At 48.9% G+C, this 15,907-nt stretch overlaps 2 protein-coding genes and 1 long non-coding RNA gene across 15 annotated transcripts; 1 reads left to right on the top strand and 2 right to left on the bottom strand.

Annotated features, from left to right (window-relative positions):
• Positions 1-1,929: 1,929 nt before the first annotated feature.
• On the bottom strand, positions 1,930-5,216 carry ccnb3 (cyclin B3). Of its 3 annotated transcripts, none has more exons than XM_037262717.1 (12): positions 5,080-5,216; positions 4,863-4,927; positions 4,675-4,782; positions 4,201-4,310; positions 4,016-4,139; positions 3,841-3,939; positions 3,627-3,719; positions 3,389-3,526; positions 3,130-3,285; positions 2,761-2,910; positions 2,563-2,693; positions 1,930-2,241 (listed from the first exon to the last, which is right to left on the bottom strand). In XM_037262717.1, the coding sequence occupies exons 2-12, from the start codon at positions 4,920-4,922 to the stop codon at positions 2,148-2,150; spliced, it is 1,263 nt and encodes a 420-aa protein (XP_037118612.1). In that variant the 5' UTR covers positions 4,923-4,927; positions 5,080-5,216; the 3' UTR covers positions 1,930-2,147. The 3 variants fall into 3 exon arrangements, with proteins under 3 accessions (XP_037118612.1, XP_037118613.1, XP_037118614.1); XM_037262718.1 differs by having other exon boundaries at positions 4,675-4,779; XM_037262719.1 differs by having other exon boundaries at positions 4,675-4,776.
• A 565-nt stretch (positions 5,217-5,781) lies between these two features.
• LOC119129486 lies at positions 5,782-6,842 on the top strand. The gene is made up of 2 exons (XR_005099190.1): positions 5,782-5,918; positions 6,373-6,842. It is a non-coding gene; the product is annotated as an uncharacterized LOC119129486 (long non-coding RNA).
• A 976-nt stretch (positions 6,843-7,818) lies between these two features.
• Positions 7,819-15,138, bottom strand: LOC119129394 (FH2 domain-containing protein 1-like). 11 transcript variants are annotated; one of them, XM_037262625.1, is made up of 16 exons: positions 14,816-15,138; positions 14,011-14,111; positions 12,587-12,910; positions 12,365-12,523; positions 12,115-12,176; positions 11,237-11,339; positions 11,048-11,133; positions 10,867-10,967; positions 10,718-10,788; positions 10,544-10,651; positions 10,361-10,431; positions 10,174-10,291; positions 9,899-10,063; positions 9,671-9,766; positions 8,289-9,604; positions 7,819-8,252 (listed from the first exon to the last, which is right to left on the bottom strand). In XM_037262625.1, exons 3-16 carry the CDS (start codon positions 12,782-12,784, stop codon positions 7,943-7,945), a joined length of 2,964 nt encoding a protein of 987 aa, XP_037118520.1. In that variant the 5' UTR covers positions 12,785-12,910; positions 14,011-14,111; positions 14,816-15,138; the 3' UTR covers positions 7,819-7,942. The 11 variants fall into 11 exon arrangements, with proteins under 11 accessions (XP_037118520.1, XP_037118521.1, XP_037118511.1 ...); XM_037262626.1 differs by having other exon boundaries at positions 7,819-8,251; positions 8,324-9,604; XM_037262616.1 differs by having other exon boundaries at positions 7,819-9,604; positions 14,816-15,137.
• Positions 15,139-15,907: the final 769 nt, after the last annotated feature.

Below are 15,907 nucleotides of genomic sequence, written 5' to 3'. Positions count from 1 at the left end.
ACAAGAATGGACAAAAAAGTCAACATTTCACAAAGCTAACTTGTGACTCTAATTAAAGGCAACATGAGGCAAAATCGTTCCATAACTTCTGGTACTCTATCTAAAAGTTTTAAACCTGATGTAAAAGACTCAATTGCGTGTTGAGCTCACCTACGAGCATCACGGCAAGGCGTTGGGTTGTTGTGTCGACGGCGTGTCTGTCTTGTGGTCTCACTAGCCAACGGCGCCTTCTTCGCAGTCTGGAAAAACATAACAGCGGGTTATGAATCACATCATATGAGACCCCAGGGATGAAAGGGATGTACGTCACTTATATTTGAATGGGAGTCAAAGCAGCTGAGCGAGGGAGTATACAGAATAGCGTACGTAGCGGAGTCAACGCCCGAGGGAAGTGAAAAGCGTTTTCCAATGATCATTTGGATAATGAGTTAATCTCCCAACAACTGATCGTAATTAGATCAAAATGCTGCGCTTAACCCTCCCAATTCATATTTGGCATCTGCATTCTCGCTTAATCAAACCGCACAGATCGAGAACAGAAGCCATGTCCCCGTTTATACCAGGCTGTTCTCATTTTCTAGCAATCCCAACGCAACGGGCCTCATCAAAGATCATCGCGACCATCACTCAAAGGGAGCACACAGACTGAACACAAAGGGTTTTAGGACTGACCCCTGGGGGACCTCCCAAATTAAAGGATATGCGCTCCTCTTGCACTGTCTGGACCTAACGTTTTCAAGCTTGTCTTACTTCAACCCTAACTCAAAAGGCACGTTCATGCGCATGCTTGCTGACGTGGCTAAACATTGTCCACCCAAAGTATGGATCATCTCCTCTAACTACTCCTCGCCTCCATGGCAGCAAATAAGCTACACTTCTAATAAGCATCGTGTTGGCTAAAGGCGGAGTAGGGGTAGCGGCCCGTGAGACTCACCAAACGAGAAACGAGATTGCAAAGCTAATGTGAAAGAGTGCTTTGGTGTTGAACAGAGCACTTTCCACACAAGTCTGGTTGGAGACGCGTTAAAAGTGCAACCAGCCATGAAGAGCAAATTAACAGGTTCATTGTAAAGTGTCAAGGGCAGGGGTCAGCAACCTTTTTGAAACTGAGAGCGGCGTCGTGGTTACTGCTGAATGCAAATGGCTACCATCAGTTTGAAGCAAATTGGTTCAAAATACTTGGTAATAAAATATCCCCCTCATAATTGTTTCTGCCACAAGCACTTCTCTATGAACAATATTATGTAGTCGTTCGGTACAAGGGTGACCTTTGCCCTATACCCCCCAATATTGTGACCAAATTTATTTCTGTGCAAATTATTTCAAAAGATTAAACACAGCTGAGTGATAAGTGGAGCGATTACTTTTTTTCTCCCGGAACAATTAAAATACAAACAGCAAGCTTTTTTATTAAAGAGGCTCACTGGTTACCCAAGTGGTCCTTAGGGGCTACCTCGGGGTTTAGAAAGAGAATAGAACAGCAAAGAATTACACAGAAGGCCTCAAAACCCATTAGATTAATCCTTTACGGTAACCGGGGGCGAGGTGGATGTTTACTGAAATTCAAACCTCAATGAAAATACATCTTTGACTCTATTCTAATCAGGATAGTCCCGACAAAATAAACTTGAATAAGCTATGTCATCAAATTAATTTTGACAAAGCGATGACGATATTAAGCGTAAATACTTATATTAGAAAGAGAATGGATTTAGTTCATGTTTGCAAATCGTACTGTACATACGGGGAATATAGTTAGGGTTTGTTTACTATTGTTGCCAACAGGATGCACCTGTGACGTCATGACAAAACACGAGCGAATGAACCGTGATGAAGCTAACCCTAACCTCACCAGACGAGCTAGCTGGTCTGCTTCTGCCCTCTAGCGGCTTGTGTCTTAATCGCCACAAAAGTCAAATGGAGACGTTCACAGTATGAAACATCTTTATTTTAAAACAATGGCAAACCTTAATACACACGGGCCATTAGAAAAGTAATGGACAAAATTACTTTTGCCAAGTTAGCTTTTTTTTTTTTTTATTAAAAGGCTGAACATTAATACTAAAATGTTTTTAAGAACCTGAACACTTTGCAACAGCAATAGAATGGGACAAACAATGAGTATAAATATTTAACATATTAACTATTTACAACTGTATCAGAGGGAACCTTTGAGGTTCTAAAGTCTTCTCCAAGACATCATAGTCCACCAGTGGCAGGGAAGCAACTCGGAAAAATACCCTGGGAAGGGGGACAGAACACAAATCAATTGGAAAAATCACCCGTTAAATATTAATGTTGAATTAGGAAAAAAAGGTGTGGGGGGGGGGGGGGGGGGGGGGGGGATCATTTGAAGTCATTCCTCTTTCCATTTTTTGTTTGCAGAAGTAGACTATGAAGTTGAATTGACAGTCAAATGGAGAAAAAAAAAGTTGGAAGATGACTAGGTGTGGTTTCTGATGCACAATTACAAACCCAAATTCCCAAAGATGTAGTGAACAAATTCTTCCTTGTTTTGTTTAATAGTAATAATATTAATCATTTTGTAGTGTGTAATCTTACTCGTGGGAGTATTTGCTGCGGACCACCTTCAGCTCGCTGCTGGTAGGCTGCGCCACCATCGAGTAAATCTTCCGGACGACGGGGGCCAATTCGGAAATTTCGTAGCCGCTGTGAAACTGCAGGACGGGCGGCTACGAGCACAGAAACGAGAATGACAAGACGAAAGGCGTCCGGCGACACGTCGCCACAAATCCGTACCCATCCTGGCAGATCTTTGGTGAGCAGAGCAAGAAGCAGGCAGGCGGCTGCCAGCAGCGAGCTTCGCTCCTGCACCAGCTCAAAGTCCATCAGGCTCAGCTCGCTAAAGTAGCGCGCCAGTGTCAGCGTGTCCATACCCACGCCGGCGCACTGCACACGCGGCACAAAAACACATGAGTGACTTGCGTAGCTGCCATTCTTGCTCTTAGCTTTAGCAAACACACACACACACACAAAATGTGTGTGTTAAACATCACGCCATTTATCATCTTAATTGATCTCTTTAAGCCATTGTCAAACGTTTCTCTTTTCCCTATAGTCTTTTGGCCAAATGAAAATGCAAAGAAGGAACACTGGCTCGGGACTTGCCTTGGCGTAGCGCCGGAGGAAGTGGTAGGCAACGGGGATGCCGATGTCGAAAGAGAGCGCTTGCAGGATGCTGGCCTCCATGTGGAGAAACTGCTCCCTGTTGTAGGCGTCGTCACAAATGTACAGGAAGTTGTCCACGGAAAGTGGGTCGCGCTCCTGCAAAACACATGGTCACAACACTGTGTGGTCTATTTCTTAGCGGGAATGAACCTTGCTTCCGGGTCTTGTCAGGTCTCAAAAGGCACCCACACCCGCGTACCTCAAACTTGGAAGCCAGCAGCATGGCGGTAGAGCCCACTAGCTGCAGTGAGTCACGATGAATGGGGGTCCGTGCCAGGAAGTGGTCAGTCAGCTTCACAGCCAGGTAAAGAGTCTCGTGGTAGAGCTCAAAGTTCTCCTGGTGGTGTGTGTGTGTGTGTGGGTGGGGGGGGGGGGGGGGGTGGGGGGGTAGTGTGAGAGTGGCACGGGTAGCCTTCGCACGTGACGACGCCACTCACCTGTACTTCCACCAGCCAGTCCACAAGAATGGCACGCATCTCGGCGTTGATGCTGGGCTGCTGGCACATGTAATCTTGCAGCACAAACTTCTCCTGAAAGCAAGCGTAAGAAATACACGTAGGGCCCCAGAGAGCCCAAAAGGATCATTAAACAGAAAGAAAGAAAGAAAGAAAGAAAGAAAGACTCCTGCCGGGACCAGATTGCACCGCTCACCTCTCGACTTTTGAGGTAGTCAAAAATGTCCTTGGCGTACTCGGGAATCATGAAACAATCGTCGCGGTTTTCAGAGTCCACATCAAACTCGACCGGAACCTGGAGAGGTGGAAGTGAATATTGAAAGCTCCCCTGGCTAGGATTGGGGGGGGGGGGGGGGGGGGGGGGGGCTCACCTCGGATGTAACAAGGTCCTGCTCCACGTGGCAGACCGCTTGCTCTTCAGCTTCCTCTTCAGCTTCCTCTTTCTCCTCTTCATCATTTTCAGACGATTTTCCCTCAGTGCTCTCAGACGTCGAGCTGCGCAACGTGAAACAAGCTGCTGGAAACGGTGCGAGGAAACCAAAGACGCGGACGCTACCTTCGCTGCTCGGCTTGACTTTTTTCTGACGGGGAGCTGGTTTTCTTCACCTCCTGCTGCTTCTTCTTTTTCTTCTTCCTGCCCAGGAAGCTGATGTGGACTTTGTGAGCCTGTAAAGCACAATGCAAGTGAATGCAACGATTCCCAAACGCTGCAAGGGATCCTCGGGTGTGCGGCAGGAAAACGATCGTTTCGTGTAATGGCTCCAAAGAACGAGCATTGATTGTTGATTGCTAACTTGATTGTGATTGATTCGCTAGGATTCAAACATAAACCAGGAGTGCTGAAATCATCAAAAATGCTGTGATTTTTATTGGTTAAGACACGCAGCCATGTCATGTGCACAGCAATAGTGTACCGAAGGGGTGAAGCGCAAAAGCCTGCGTGCGTGATGTTTTTTGATCGACACTTTGATGACTATGGCCGTGATGGTTGGTAGTGAATATTAGAGGTGAAACAATATGCGATGCTCACATTGGTCATGTCGACCAGGGCTCTCCTCTTCTTGAGCTTGGGGACTCCGAGGCAAGGCGAAGTGGACCTCTTGGACTTTGAAACTTCTTGCTCTTCATGCTGCTGCTGCTGCAAAACAACCGAGATGATTGAGCGGGACAGGGGCGTCACAACATGCGCACGCATAACTCGGCTACATTTTTGCCTACCTCAACGGGAACATTAAGGGCAGCAGCAACGAGGCCTCTCCTGCCTCTGACGGAAGGCATGGCACCTGCACAAAAGAGCGTTTGGCATCGGGGGGCACGCGCAAGCCCCAAAGCTCAGGCCTCCAAAGTGGAGCGATTCTGTATCGACTTGTATCGACAACACGCGAATCTCTGAACTCGCTTGCATCCAAACTGTCAACAGGAGGGCTTTGCTTACCTTGTGTGACGATGCCCGCAAGTGGAACGCTTGGGAAACGGCAGAGTATGTTCACTTGAAGAAGATTGGAAGCCGTGCTTTACCAACCGCCAAGACCGACGTTATGTTTTCTTTTGCAGACTCGAATCATGGTGCAGCCTCGCGATTGGCTAGACTTAAAGCAGTGCGAACCAATCAGCGAGCTCCTAGGAATGCAGCTTTGATGGACTGCTCGTTTTTTTGGATGTCTTCTCCCAAGTGGGAGAGACGCGTGGTCTTACTGCATTCAAAGCCAAACACCAAGTAACTCAGTTGATTGTTTCTATTTTATATGTCATCTAAAAGGTCATTAAATGAATCCCAATGCAAAAACAAAGTCAACTTCTCATCTTATATTTGTCGTCGAGCTCCAAATGTTACCGGGAGATTATGCATTACTTTCAAACACAAAGGGCCAAGGCTGGGAAACGACCAATAGGAATATATAGGTTTGAAACACGTGACCAACGAATACTGTCCTATGAAAAAATACAATACTTGACACCACCATACACACAGTCACATTTAGATTCATTCATGTGCTTTTTTCTCACCAAGTGATGACACTTGAGTTAATTATTACTGCTTGCAAACTTTACACACATCCCAGCAATTGTTCCAAATAGGCCTCAGAGGTCAGGATGACAGCACGAATACAATGCAAACAGCACACTCGATTTCTTGTCATATCAAGGATATTAATGCGCACACACACACACACACTCATTACACTTCCTGTTAAAGGCTCAGGAAGTGAGCGTGGTGGTTTGTGTTCAAACTCAGTGACACAAGTGTCGTGGGAGCATTGAGAAACCCTTCTGGTGAGTTCGATGTAACTAAGATTGCATTTATTTGTTTTTGTTTTCTGTATTGTACTCTTTTTGTAGTGATATTTTCGCAAAGTGTGTGCATGTTGTTATTATGCATTGCTAATGGTTGAACAAATCCCGCCATTTTGGGGTTCTACTGAAAAGTGATGATTTTGGAGGTACAATGATTCCGCCTGATGCCAACAACATTCACGGGGACCAAAAACCAGGTCACTATAAGGAATGAACAGCTATGGGGAACAGGCCTATGCGTGGCCTCCGGCTGTTGCAAGAGGCCCTCGTCCTTCACGCATGTTGCATGAGCAGTAATGTGGTCTGCTGTTGATGTTTGTGAAGATTCTTTGGAGTGATGGCGTGATAAACAAACAAAATCACCACTGCTGCTGCTTTGATCGGACTGGCCTTGATCCGATCTGTCTGATCGACTCTGTTTCCATATCAATAGGGAGCCACGATGAATACATTGACTGAAAATCCCAGCGGGTTGTCCGGACACGTGAAGGAAGCGCAGCAGCGATTCAATCCGCCCACCTGCATTCCCGGATCCGCCTTGGATACTTTCGCCGACTATCTGGCCCGCGACGTCGTCGGCCAACTCTTGCGTGGTAAAAGCAGCCGACCGGGTGGCCAAGACCCAGTTGGTGCGCTCGCCCGACAACTGGCTGGAAGCATCATCACTTCCTCTCTTCAAACTTTGATATGAGAACGAACGCGTAGGCGCCACAGTTGTTTTCACAAAAGGTCAAACTGTCCACAAGATGGGAGCACCCTTTGGAAACTAACAGGAGGCCGAGCTGGCTGAGTACAGTTCCCCCCACAACCCCCATGTTCACACCTCCATCGCCGTTATCACCTACTCTCTCTCTTTCAAGGAGAAGAAATCATTTCTCGCCCCCCCTCCCCATGTTATTAACAATAAAGAAAACAAAATATAAATAAAAAGGAAACTTACAATAAAGAATAACTATTAATAACATTGTTTTTTAGTCTGTAACAGAACAAATTCCATGTGCATCACTTTGCCTGAAATTAAAAATGAATTATAATTTATTTAAACTATAAATATTCTTGACCAACTGCCATTTTATGTTGGAAAAAATACAATAAAAATACTTTTTATCGCCTGCTCTGTGCGGTGTATGCGAGTGTGTCTTGACATATGAAGGATTGACAATAACGCTGACTTTGACTTTGACTTCTGTGCTCTCTCCACTTTAGAGCGGATACTCCTTTAATCTAGTACAGCCAAAGGAAAAGCATGTTCCCTGGTATCACACGCGCCCCCCTTGGTATCGCACCGCCTAGGGGGGCGCGCCCCACTGCTCTACACCAACAATTGCTCCTCAGGCGACTCTTCTCCGGACGACACCACTCTCATTGGACTGTGGGCGAGGGGAAGAAAAGCAAAGCAGCGATTTGAATTTTGCCATCATTTTTGAGTGGCTGACACAAGAGGACAAGATGGGAGTAGCTAGTTCCTAAAAGCATGATCACATGGAGGCAGTGGAACCCCGCACTTTGAGACATTGGACCTCCTGGCGTGACAGATGACCACTAGAGCTTTGCTGTGTGTTGTGACAAGGAATGAAAGGAAGCGTTTAGCTAGCTCCTCCTATTTTGCAACTGGCAAATGTCATGAATTGGAACAAGGGTTTCATTTTTTTGCTTTGTGGGAGGAGTTGCAAGAAGCTTGAAAATACATGAAAATAAAATTGGAAGGGTTCTACTACAGTTCCTGCATTTTCATACAAATAATGCTTTTTCTAATCTAGGCATTGCGAAGGTTCCCCGAGACATTTTTCTTCGATGAGCGACAGCTTCCCAAAGCCACCAGACTCTCAGTGACACAGAAATGGACATGTCAGTCAAGTTAACAGCTGTGAATTCACTGTTCTCAGTACAAATTGCTCCCTTTATTGAGTAAAGCCAAGCTTGCGTAGCATGGAATGATCACAAATGCTCATTTCGTGAAGAGAGTATCTGCTTGTGGTGGTTCATGTTATCCGTGTCTCGTGTTATCTCCAGCTGGGTTTGCGGACCTCGAGCGAACGCCGCAATTGGCCGGACTTGTCCGAGAAGCTTCCGTCACCTCTGTGGCTTTTAGAGGAGGCCGGGGAGTTGGGGGCTGTCGAGTCCAGAGGCTTCCCGACGGTTGACGACGTCTTGGAATTCGGAGGTGATCTCGCACTCGAAAGAGTCTTGACGCTTGCAGGTGCCCTGACTCTCAAAGGGGGCCTGATGTTTGGTGGTGTGCTGATGCCTGGTGATGTCCTGGCACTCGAGGGAGCCCTGGCACTCGAGGGAGCCCTGACACTCGAGGGAGCCTTGACACTCGAGGGAGCCCTGACACTCGCTGGTTCTCTGGCACTCGCTGGTGCCCTAGCACTCGCTGGGATCCTGGCACTCGCTGGTGCCCTAGCACTCGCTGGGATCCTGATTTCCGAAGTGGGCCTGATGTTTGGTGGCATGCTGATGCCTGCCGATGGCCTGATACTCTGTGTGCCAATGCTTGGAGGTCCCTTCTTACTCTGGGTCCTCTTGGGCGAGGACAAAGATGAGGAGGCGCGAGGGTGCGCGGCAGATGCGGAAGCTTTGGAGGATGCTTCAGAAGCACGTTTGGGGACATTCGCTGGTGGACAGCCGGCTTGCGTTTGTCTGAAAGAGGAAGAGGCGGTGTTTCGGGCGAAAGACGGGCCTGACGACAGGTTGGGAGGACGAGCAACAGGTGAGCCGTCGGCGGGAGGGCTGCGTTTAACGCCAAGCGATTGCAGCGTCGAGCGACATATCTTCTCTGCTGGCTTGCGAGCAGAAGGAACACGGCGTGCTGTTGAATCCTGGAGCTGGAGGCTGGCGCGTCGGGATGACTGAGCAAGAGAGGGCTTCTCTCCTCGTTTCTCTCTGCCTGTCCTGGAAACGGGCACTACTTTCCTCATGTTTTGATTTTCAGAGCTGGTGAGGGTGCGCACCAGCTTGGATCGGATCCCGTTCGCGACAGTAGCGACGGCTTCCGACGAGCCAGACTTCTTGCGCTGGTCTGGCTGAGGAAAATCCGCGGGTGGGACGGAAAGCGCCGAGGAAGGCGGCGGTTGGTGACTGACTGGCTCGGAATGGGCCGGAGCAGCAAAGGACGCCGGGTCTTGTTCTCCCGGTTGGTCTGTCTCGCACACGGCAGTCACGCACCACGTCACCGCCGCCTGCGCTGTCGTCGCCTCTTCGGAAGCTCGCGGCTCTACCGCACCCACGGTGGCGACATCGCGGAGGCAAGCAAAGGCACCGATCTCTCCGGAGGTCTTTGGCTCAGGGACCAGCGAACAGTTCTCCAGGAGCGCCACGATGTTCCCGCCGTCGTTAGCGTCACCGTGGCCGTCTTCGGGAGGTGTTTTGCAGCGACGACGCGCCGGCTGTGTCACGGAGGCAACCGCGTGGTCTCGGCCGGTGCTGTCCAAGTCGGAGGCGATGTATGGAGTCGTCGGTGTCAACGGCGACGTGTTCCAAGAGGGCGAGGATGGGCTTTGCGTCGGCGAGTGTCGAGCGTGTCCCGTACGCCGGCGAGAAGCGCGCCAGCTGCGCGACTTGGGGGAGAGGAGCTCCAGGAGCACGCTGGCCTCGTCATGCTCCGTCGTGGCTGCCGAAAGATCTGTTTCACTACTGTAGTACGAGCTGATTGTGCCGCCCACCTGCCACAGCGCAAAGTGGTCGGTCAACTGATTTACAGCACGCTTTGGGATTTGGTGCGGTTGTACCTCCTCACCGCCGGCCCACGAATGTCTCTTCTGCTCCTCCAGCACTTGCAAGCGATGGCGCCGAGACCGCTCCTTGGCTTCCCGCTCTTTGTTCTCCTTCAATCAGCCAACGAGCCATTCGTCAACAACAACGACAACCGCTTGAGCCATTCTGCGAGCATGTACTACATGATCGAGAAATATTGCTGCAGACATTTTCGCCCTGTTCAAACTGTGCCAGCAGCCTACCTTGACAGCGCAGCTGAACTTGCAGCAGAAGCCCTGCAGGACAGCAAAGCTCTCATCCAGTCGGAACGTGTCGGCGTCCTCGCAAAAGAAGTCTATCAGCTCGCCGGCCTCCTTGCTCAGCAGCTGGCGGCTGCCGCGCAACGAGCACAGCTCCGCTGTTGTGTCCTAAAACACGGTCAGAAGGAATTGTGGAATCCTCACCACAAAGTTTCAGGCAAGTCTCGAGCGACACTGGCAAAAATAGGGCAAGTCATGAAGATACTTGTCAGCGGTACCTGCAGGAAAACGGCCAGCTGCTGCAGGAGCTCACTGTCCTTTTGGACACTCTCCTCGAGAGCGCGCATGCGGCACGTCAGCCGCTGCAGTTCGGCGTCCAACGTCTCCAAGGAGACCCTTTGCAAAAGAGAAAAGTTCCGACACTAAAGTCCACCCCATGACCGAGAAGAGAAGACTCTGTCTAACCTTGAAGCGGCCTGAATATGACTCAACTTCACTGGGAAGTCCAATAACTTCTCCTCTGTTTTCTGGGCTTCCTGGGAAGATGAGTTTGATCCGTTAGGAGGACAACCAACAGTCACGTCACTGAAGGAAAGATGCGGAGGAAGAAGACGAGGACAAAGGAGAACTTTGTTTGTGACGACCCACCAGAGCCACAAAGTGCAGCAGGTTCATTCCAGGTTTGTTGGCTTTGGTGTCCGCCAGAGACAGAAGCGACGAGAGTTTGAAACCCGCCGCGTTACCGCCGTAACCTCCCTGCAACACACGCGTGCGTAACTTATCACGCCTGCAACAACGTTAACACGCTAAGGAGTGGCTCACAGCGTTAAGGATGTTCCCGGCCTGCAGCACCAAGTGGAGGACGGCGTGCAGCTCCTTGCAGCCCAGAACCTCTGCAGCGGAGAAAGGATTAGCACTCTCTCAAAATACATAGGAGGACGAGGAGCCGACGCTAATGGGTTTGGCCTCGCCTTTGGTTGCAGAACGAAGGATGTCAATATGCGCCCGCATGGCTTGGCACATGCCAGGAATCTCCTCCTTGCCCAGCATGCACTCGATGCGCGTGGCGTAACTGCAGACCGATCAGGACAGCGCGATGATGACGAGCCATCCGCTAGCGGCGACGCGGCGGGCGAAAGCTTCGCGGCTGACCTGGGGAGCTGAATGAGCAGGAAGACGAAGGAGTCGGCCAACGGCAGCCTTGATCCGTCGCCGTCGTACGCCTTCATCTTCTTCACCTTGCTCCAAACACAAATTAGAAATCACTCGCTAGCCACTCCACTCACTTGCGCTTTTACGCACATGCAAAATGACCTCAGTTAGCGGAAAAGTGGACCATACCTCGTCCGCCTCTGGTAGAAGCTTCATCAGCTCTCGAAGAGGCTCCGCCCCGTAAGACTCACTGTTGCCATTGCGAATGTCGTTGACGATGGCCTGATTGGACCTGAACGAGAAGGACGAGTGCTAATCCTTAAATTGAAGCGAGCGCTTCCTGCTAGCAAGGGTGCAAGAGGGCTTTTGTGTGCACCGCAGTGTTGAGTAAACACGCTCAACAGCACGCAAACACAAATGTCACGTTTGACTCTGTGTTTGGTGTCTTGTCTTACTTGGAGCTTGACAAACATCTGTGACGTTTTCACCTTTTACTTTTCTGGATGATGCATTTCACCATGCTGTAATTGTTGCAATTATTTACAATGTTTTCCCTTAAAACTAATCACTAAAACACAATCATAATTTGTATATTTTGTTAATTTTATACCTTTAAACATAAGTCAACTCCATTTGTTTTTCATTACAATATTACGCTAATCCAAACACTGTATTCTGATTAATGTTGCACTTGTCAAATAGGAATTAAAGCGGAAGTCAACCCAACCATTTTTTTTTTTTGTAGTAGCGTTCTGTGTAGCCTAAATAGTCGTGTGTTTTGATTAATAGTACGAATTTGAATTAAACAGGCAAAATCTGCCTGTTCTTTCAGGGGGCAGCCATCTTGCCACTTGCTGCCAGGTTCGCTTTAAAGACGTGGTTAATTCATTTTAAAATAATAAATAACAGTGACATTTGATTAATTTATGGGATCACAATAGTAGCAAAATAAAGATATATTTTACTTTTTTTTTGCACACTGTCCTAAAATGCTCACGGACATACAATGGTCGTGACGCCGTGTGTTTTACCCACAACACCTTGTGGCCGCCTCTGTCGCTTTTTACCTCTTGAACTGTTTGAGGAAGATGGCCACGTTCATCCCTCGCTTGTTGTCCAAGATGGAGACCTGCGGGCCGACATTGGAATGATCGTTGGCGACGTCGACGCCAAGTTACATTGAATCGTCCTCGTTGCTGTTTTTGATCATCGTCGTCACAGAGGTGGAATTGAAGTGAATTGCTGACGGCACTGCCGTTGTCATAACTTTTTCTTATCGTCACTGTTGTCATCGTCACCGTCTTCATCATTACCAACCTGGTCCTTTGTGTCTCGCAGGGAGGAGCGGCCCCTCCCTCCCCTTGCAGGTGTGTCGCCGTCTCGTGTCTGACCAAAGAGTTCTTCTACCGTGTTGGCGTCTATCTGGTAGCGCTGCTGCGCCTGGCCCTGCGTCCACAGGTTGGTGCGCCCCCGCACCTGCCGGCCCAAACGAAACGCTGCCTTCACACGCAGCTGGACGAGGTGCGCTTCCTTCCTTACCTGCTCTTCCGGGATTGTCTTCCAGAAGAAACTCCTCACCCTCTTACTGAGCCTCAGGCCTCCTGTGGACGCTCCTAGAAAGGGAGTCGGCGGAGGGAGAGGCGGAGGTGGTGGAGGCGGTGGCGGCGGCGGCGGCGGCGGCATCGTGTCCGCCGTCTGGTTCTCACTGGCCGGCGAGACGCCGTCCATCATGCGCATCCCGGCGGCAGACGGACGGGAGCGGCGGTGAGGTCACGGTCGTGCATGATTGCCAATCATTTCGCTTCATACGGAATGGCACCTCCCAGCCTGCGTTTTTGACAGTCCATGTTCACACACGAGGAACTAAAAAAATATAATAAAACAATTAAAAAAAACTCCTGCGGTTAAGCAGCCACTACCTGAAAACATCTCCACACAGGCCCAAAACCACAGCTCTCTGGATTTAAGCGTGTGTTTGTGTGTGCGTGCGTGCTCGTGTGTGTCTTTCACATTGATGTCATTTGAAAGTTCACGTGCGAGCTGACTTTGTGTACTTGTGAGTGAAACCTGCTGGTCTGGTTTTTCTTGGCACCGCATGCAAGGAGCTCCCCCCCCAACAGCTCTTCCTCTTGCGGCGCTAATGTTAAGACGCAAAGCAAAACGATTTGAGCAAAAGACTGAATTGTTATTTTCTGACCGGTATAGCGATTTGGATTGAATTCACCCTTTTCTTCAAATTCAACTCAAGTGCACTATTCACTATGCACAGTAGAAAAACATGACAGAACAGGACATCAGACCATTAAAAACTTAAAACGCTAACCATGCACAGACACGAAAGAAGTCGTATGAGTGAGGCAATCTTCTTTAAAACGGTTCGATGAGCAAGACCTGCTGCTTGTTGTGATACCTGTACAAATATGTACTTTTGTATAAGTTAAAAAAGTGTTTGAACACCAAACATTTTAAATTGTGTACTAGTACATGTTCCCTATATGTCAACATAAGTTATGTAGTTTGACTTGAGGCGTTTATTGAGTTGAACCTTTTTGACTTGACCTAACTGGTCACGACAGTTTGAGCTCGGAGCAAAAAAATAAATAAAAAGCAGTAAAAGGTGGGTCACTCAAAAGTCAGCAGAATATCCAATGGGCTTCAATCATCTATTTCGCGGCTGTTGCCCAGATGCCACGTGCTACCGTGGCAACCGCTCAAAACTGCCGCGCTCAATGAAGCGACTCACCAACAACGGGGCTTTGTTTGTCTGAGGCCGACATGACAGTCGCAGCATGTGTGGCGTGGCGACGGCTTTTAATGGGGCGCCTCCTGGAGCTGATTCGAAACCCCGATGACACCATCCCATGCAAATTCCCAAACATACAATAACCAGCCTCTTTGTTGACCTCATTATGAACCATCGATCCAAACAAACTTGGCTTCATGTTCCCACAGTCAGCACTGACCTGTATGGAGAGCCGAACCGGATCACCTGCCGCCGATTCTCTTGGCAGTTCTGATGAGCATGCGATGAACAAACGCAGCTGGGAGACCACAGAAGTAGAATCTGTTTGAAGAAAAATCCAGAGGGGGGAGGGGGGGTTGAGGAGAGCGCTCGTTCAACAAGATTGCTCTGGTTCGTCAGAACACGGCGTCCCCTTGCATTCACGTTAGGAACTTAACACCAGGCCGGAACATCAAATGTGCTTTACAGAACAGGCGCTCGCACACCTCTGTAGACGCAACGCGGGCAAATATTGACACTACAAATTCATCTGACCTGTCACACTTCCACAAATGAGGGCTGACTCATACAAGGTGACAAATCATGTGGAAGTTTCTACAGCATTTTCCACACCAGTGACAAGGTGTCGGATGTGAGGTGAGAAGCTCCATCACGTGCATGGTAAAAAGAAGCATGGGGCCTTGTTAACACCTTCAGCTGTTAAACTTGGGAATGGGTGAGAAATGTGTGCAGATGGGTGTGACATCACACGCCTAAAAATATGACAGGAAGCAGAAAGAGTGCAAAAAAGCAAGCAAAGAACTTCTGCTGATGTTTTGGGGAACAAGATTTTAAAAGGGGTGGGGTGGGGGGCAGCTCGCCTGCTCGGAGTCAGGATGCTGAAGCAGGGGCCGAGTTTCCATGGCAACAAAGACAGATGTTTTCGCGCTGTACATTGCTCACAACAAGGAAATAAAAAGTCTCATGAGAACAACTATGTCGAACTCAGACTACCACCAAGTACATTTGGAAAATATCTGACTCACCAAAATGTGACAGATGTTTAGCGCAGGTGAGGCTCCTTGACGGACCACAACGCCTCAATAGTCAGTCGATTGTGGCGCTAGTTAGCCTGGCCGCTAGTCTGCCACAAGTCACCACGACAGCAACACGAATCAAAAACAACTCACCGAGTCTCCACACCGAGGAAATTAACTCTTTCCCGAGAAGCCGCCGGTGATACTCAATTGCAGCGCGTGTGCGTCGCAAGCCGACCACAGCGCATGCGTGACTACTGCGGCGTGCACGCGCAACACGTGTGACGTATTTCGAAACGAGCGCTTATGTGCGTACTCCGGTGTGTGCGGCTAAGATAAGACTTGCGCGTGCCCCACCCTTCAGCGGAACAGCATTTTGCCTATACACACACGCGCGCACGAACACGCTCACACGCTGTACGCACGCACACACGCACGCACTGAGGTGTGACGTGCCACATTTCTTATTTTTTAAATTTGTTTGCGTTAGGGTGACCAGACGTCCTCTTTTTCCCGGACATGTCCTACTTTTGAGAAAAGAAAACAAAAGACCGGGGGAATTTCAAAAATCGTCCGGGATTTTGTTGGACTGCCTCAAACGTAATACATGTACAGTACATTGTCAATAGAATTGCCACTTCGTTCCATTTCACTCAATTCCAGGTTTTTCTGTATCGTTCGCAACTATGTTCACGCCCTTCTCCTCAAATCTAGTCACTTTGCAAAGAAGGAGGGTGGGGTGGCCGGTCTACACCGAGTGTAAATGCACGTTCACGGAGGAGTTGAATCAAAAAATTCCCGTGCTTCCGCCAGAGTCGTGATTCTTGCGAAGCTGAGTGCTTGACATGAATGGCAGGCACTTACATGTCTGTGGCAAATAAATAAAGGTGCCAACTCAAGAGGACTGAAGAAGAGCCCTTTTTTTTTTTTTTTTTCAAATGCACCGATGGCCGTATATTTTTTGGTCTTTTTTTACTTAGTGTACCACTACAAAACTAAAAAATGTCAGTGTACACATGTTTCTGTTAGTGTAAATATGCAATTGCTATACAGACACCATGTCATTTGTATCATAACATGACAGGAAATGACGCCCCGCCC

The sequence above is a fragment of the Syngnathus acus genome, chromosome 10 (assembly GCF_901709675.1).
Source record: "Syngnathus acus chromosome 10, fSynAcu1.2, whole genome shotgun sequence".
NCBI lineage: Eukaryota > Metazoa > Chordata > Actinopteri > Syngnathiformes > Syngnathidae > Syngnathus > Syngnathus acus.
Note: the sequence above shows the minus strand (reverse complement) of the source record. Positions and strands in the feature narration are given on the sequence as shown.

Coding starts and splice junctions, on each gene's coding strand:
- ccnb3 (XM_037262717.1), bottom strand. CDS start 4,922: ATGCCTTCCGTCAGAGGCAGGAGAGGCCTCGTTGCTGCTGCCCTTAAT. Junction 4,783..4,862: donor CCCTTAATGTTCCCGTTGAG/GTAGGCAAAAAT, acceptor GTTGTTTTGCAG/CAGCAGCAGCATGAAGAGCA. Junction 3,720..3,840: donor ACTACCTCAAAAGTCGAGAG/GTGAGCGGTGCA, acceptor GCTTGCTTTCAG/GAGAAGTTTGTGCTGCAAGA.
- LOC119129394 (XM_037262616.1), bottom strand. CDS start 12,784: ATGCGCATGATGGACGGCGTCTCGCCGGCCAGTGAGAACCAGACGGCG. Junction 10,789..10,866: donor CCTTCGTTCTGCAACCAAAG/GCGAGGCCAAAC, acceptor TCTCCGCTGCAG/AGGTTCTGGGCTGCAAGGAG. Junction 9,605..9,670: donor CGTGGGCCGGCGGTGAGGAG/GTACAACCGCAC, acceptor GCGCTGTGGCAG/GTGGGCGGCACAATCAGCTC.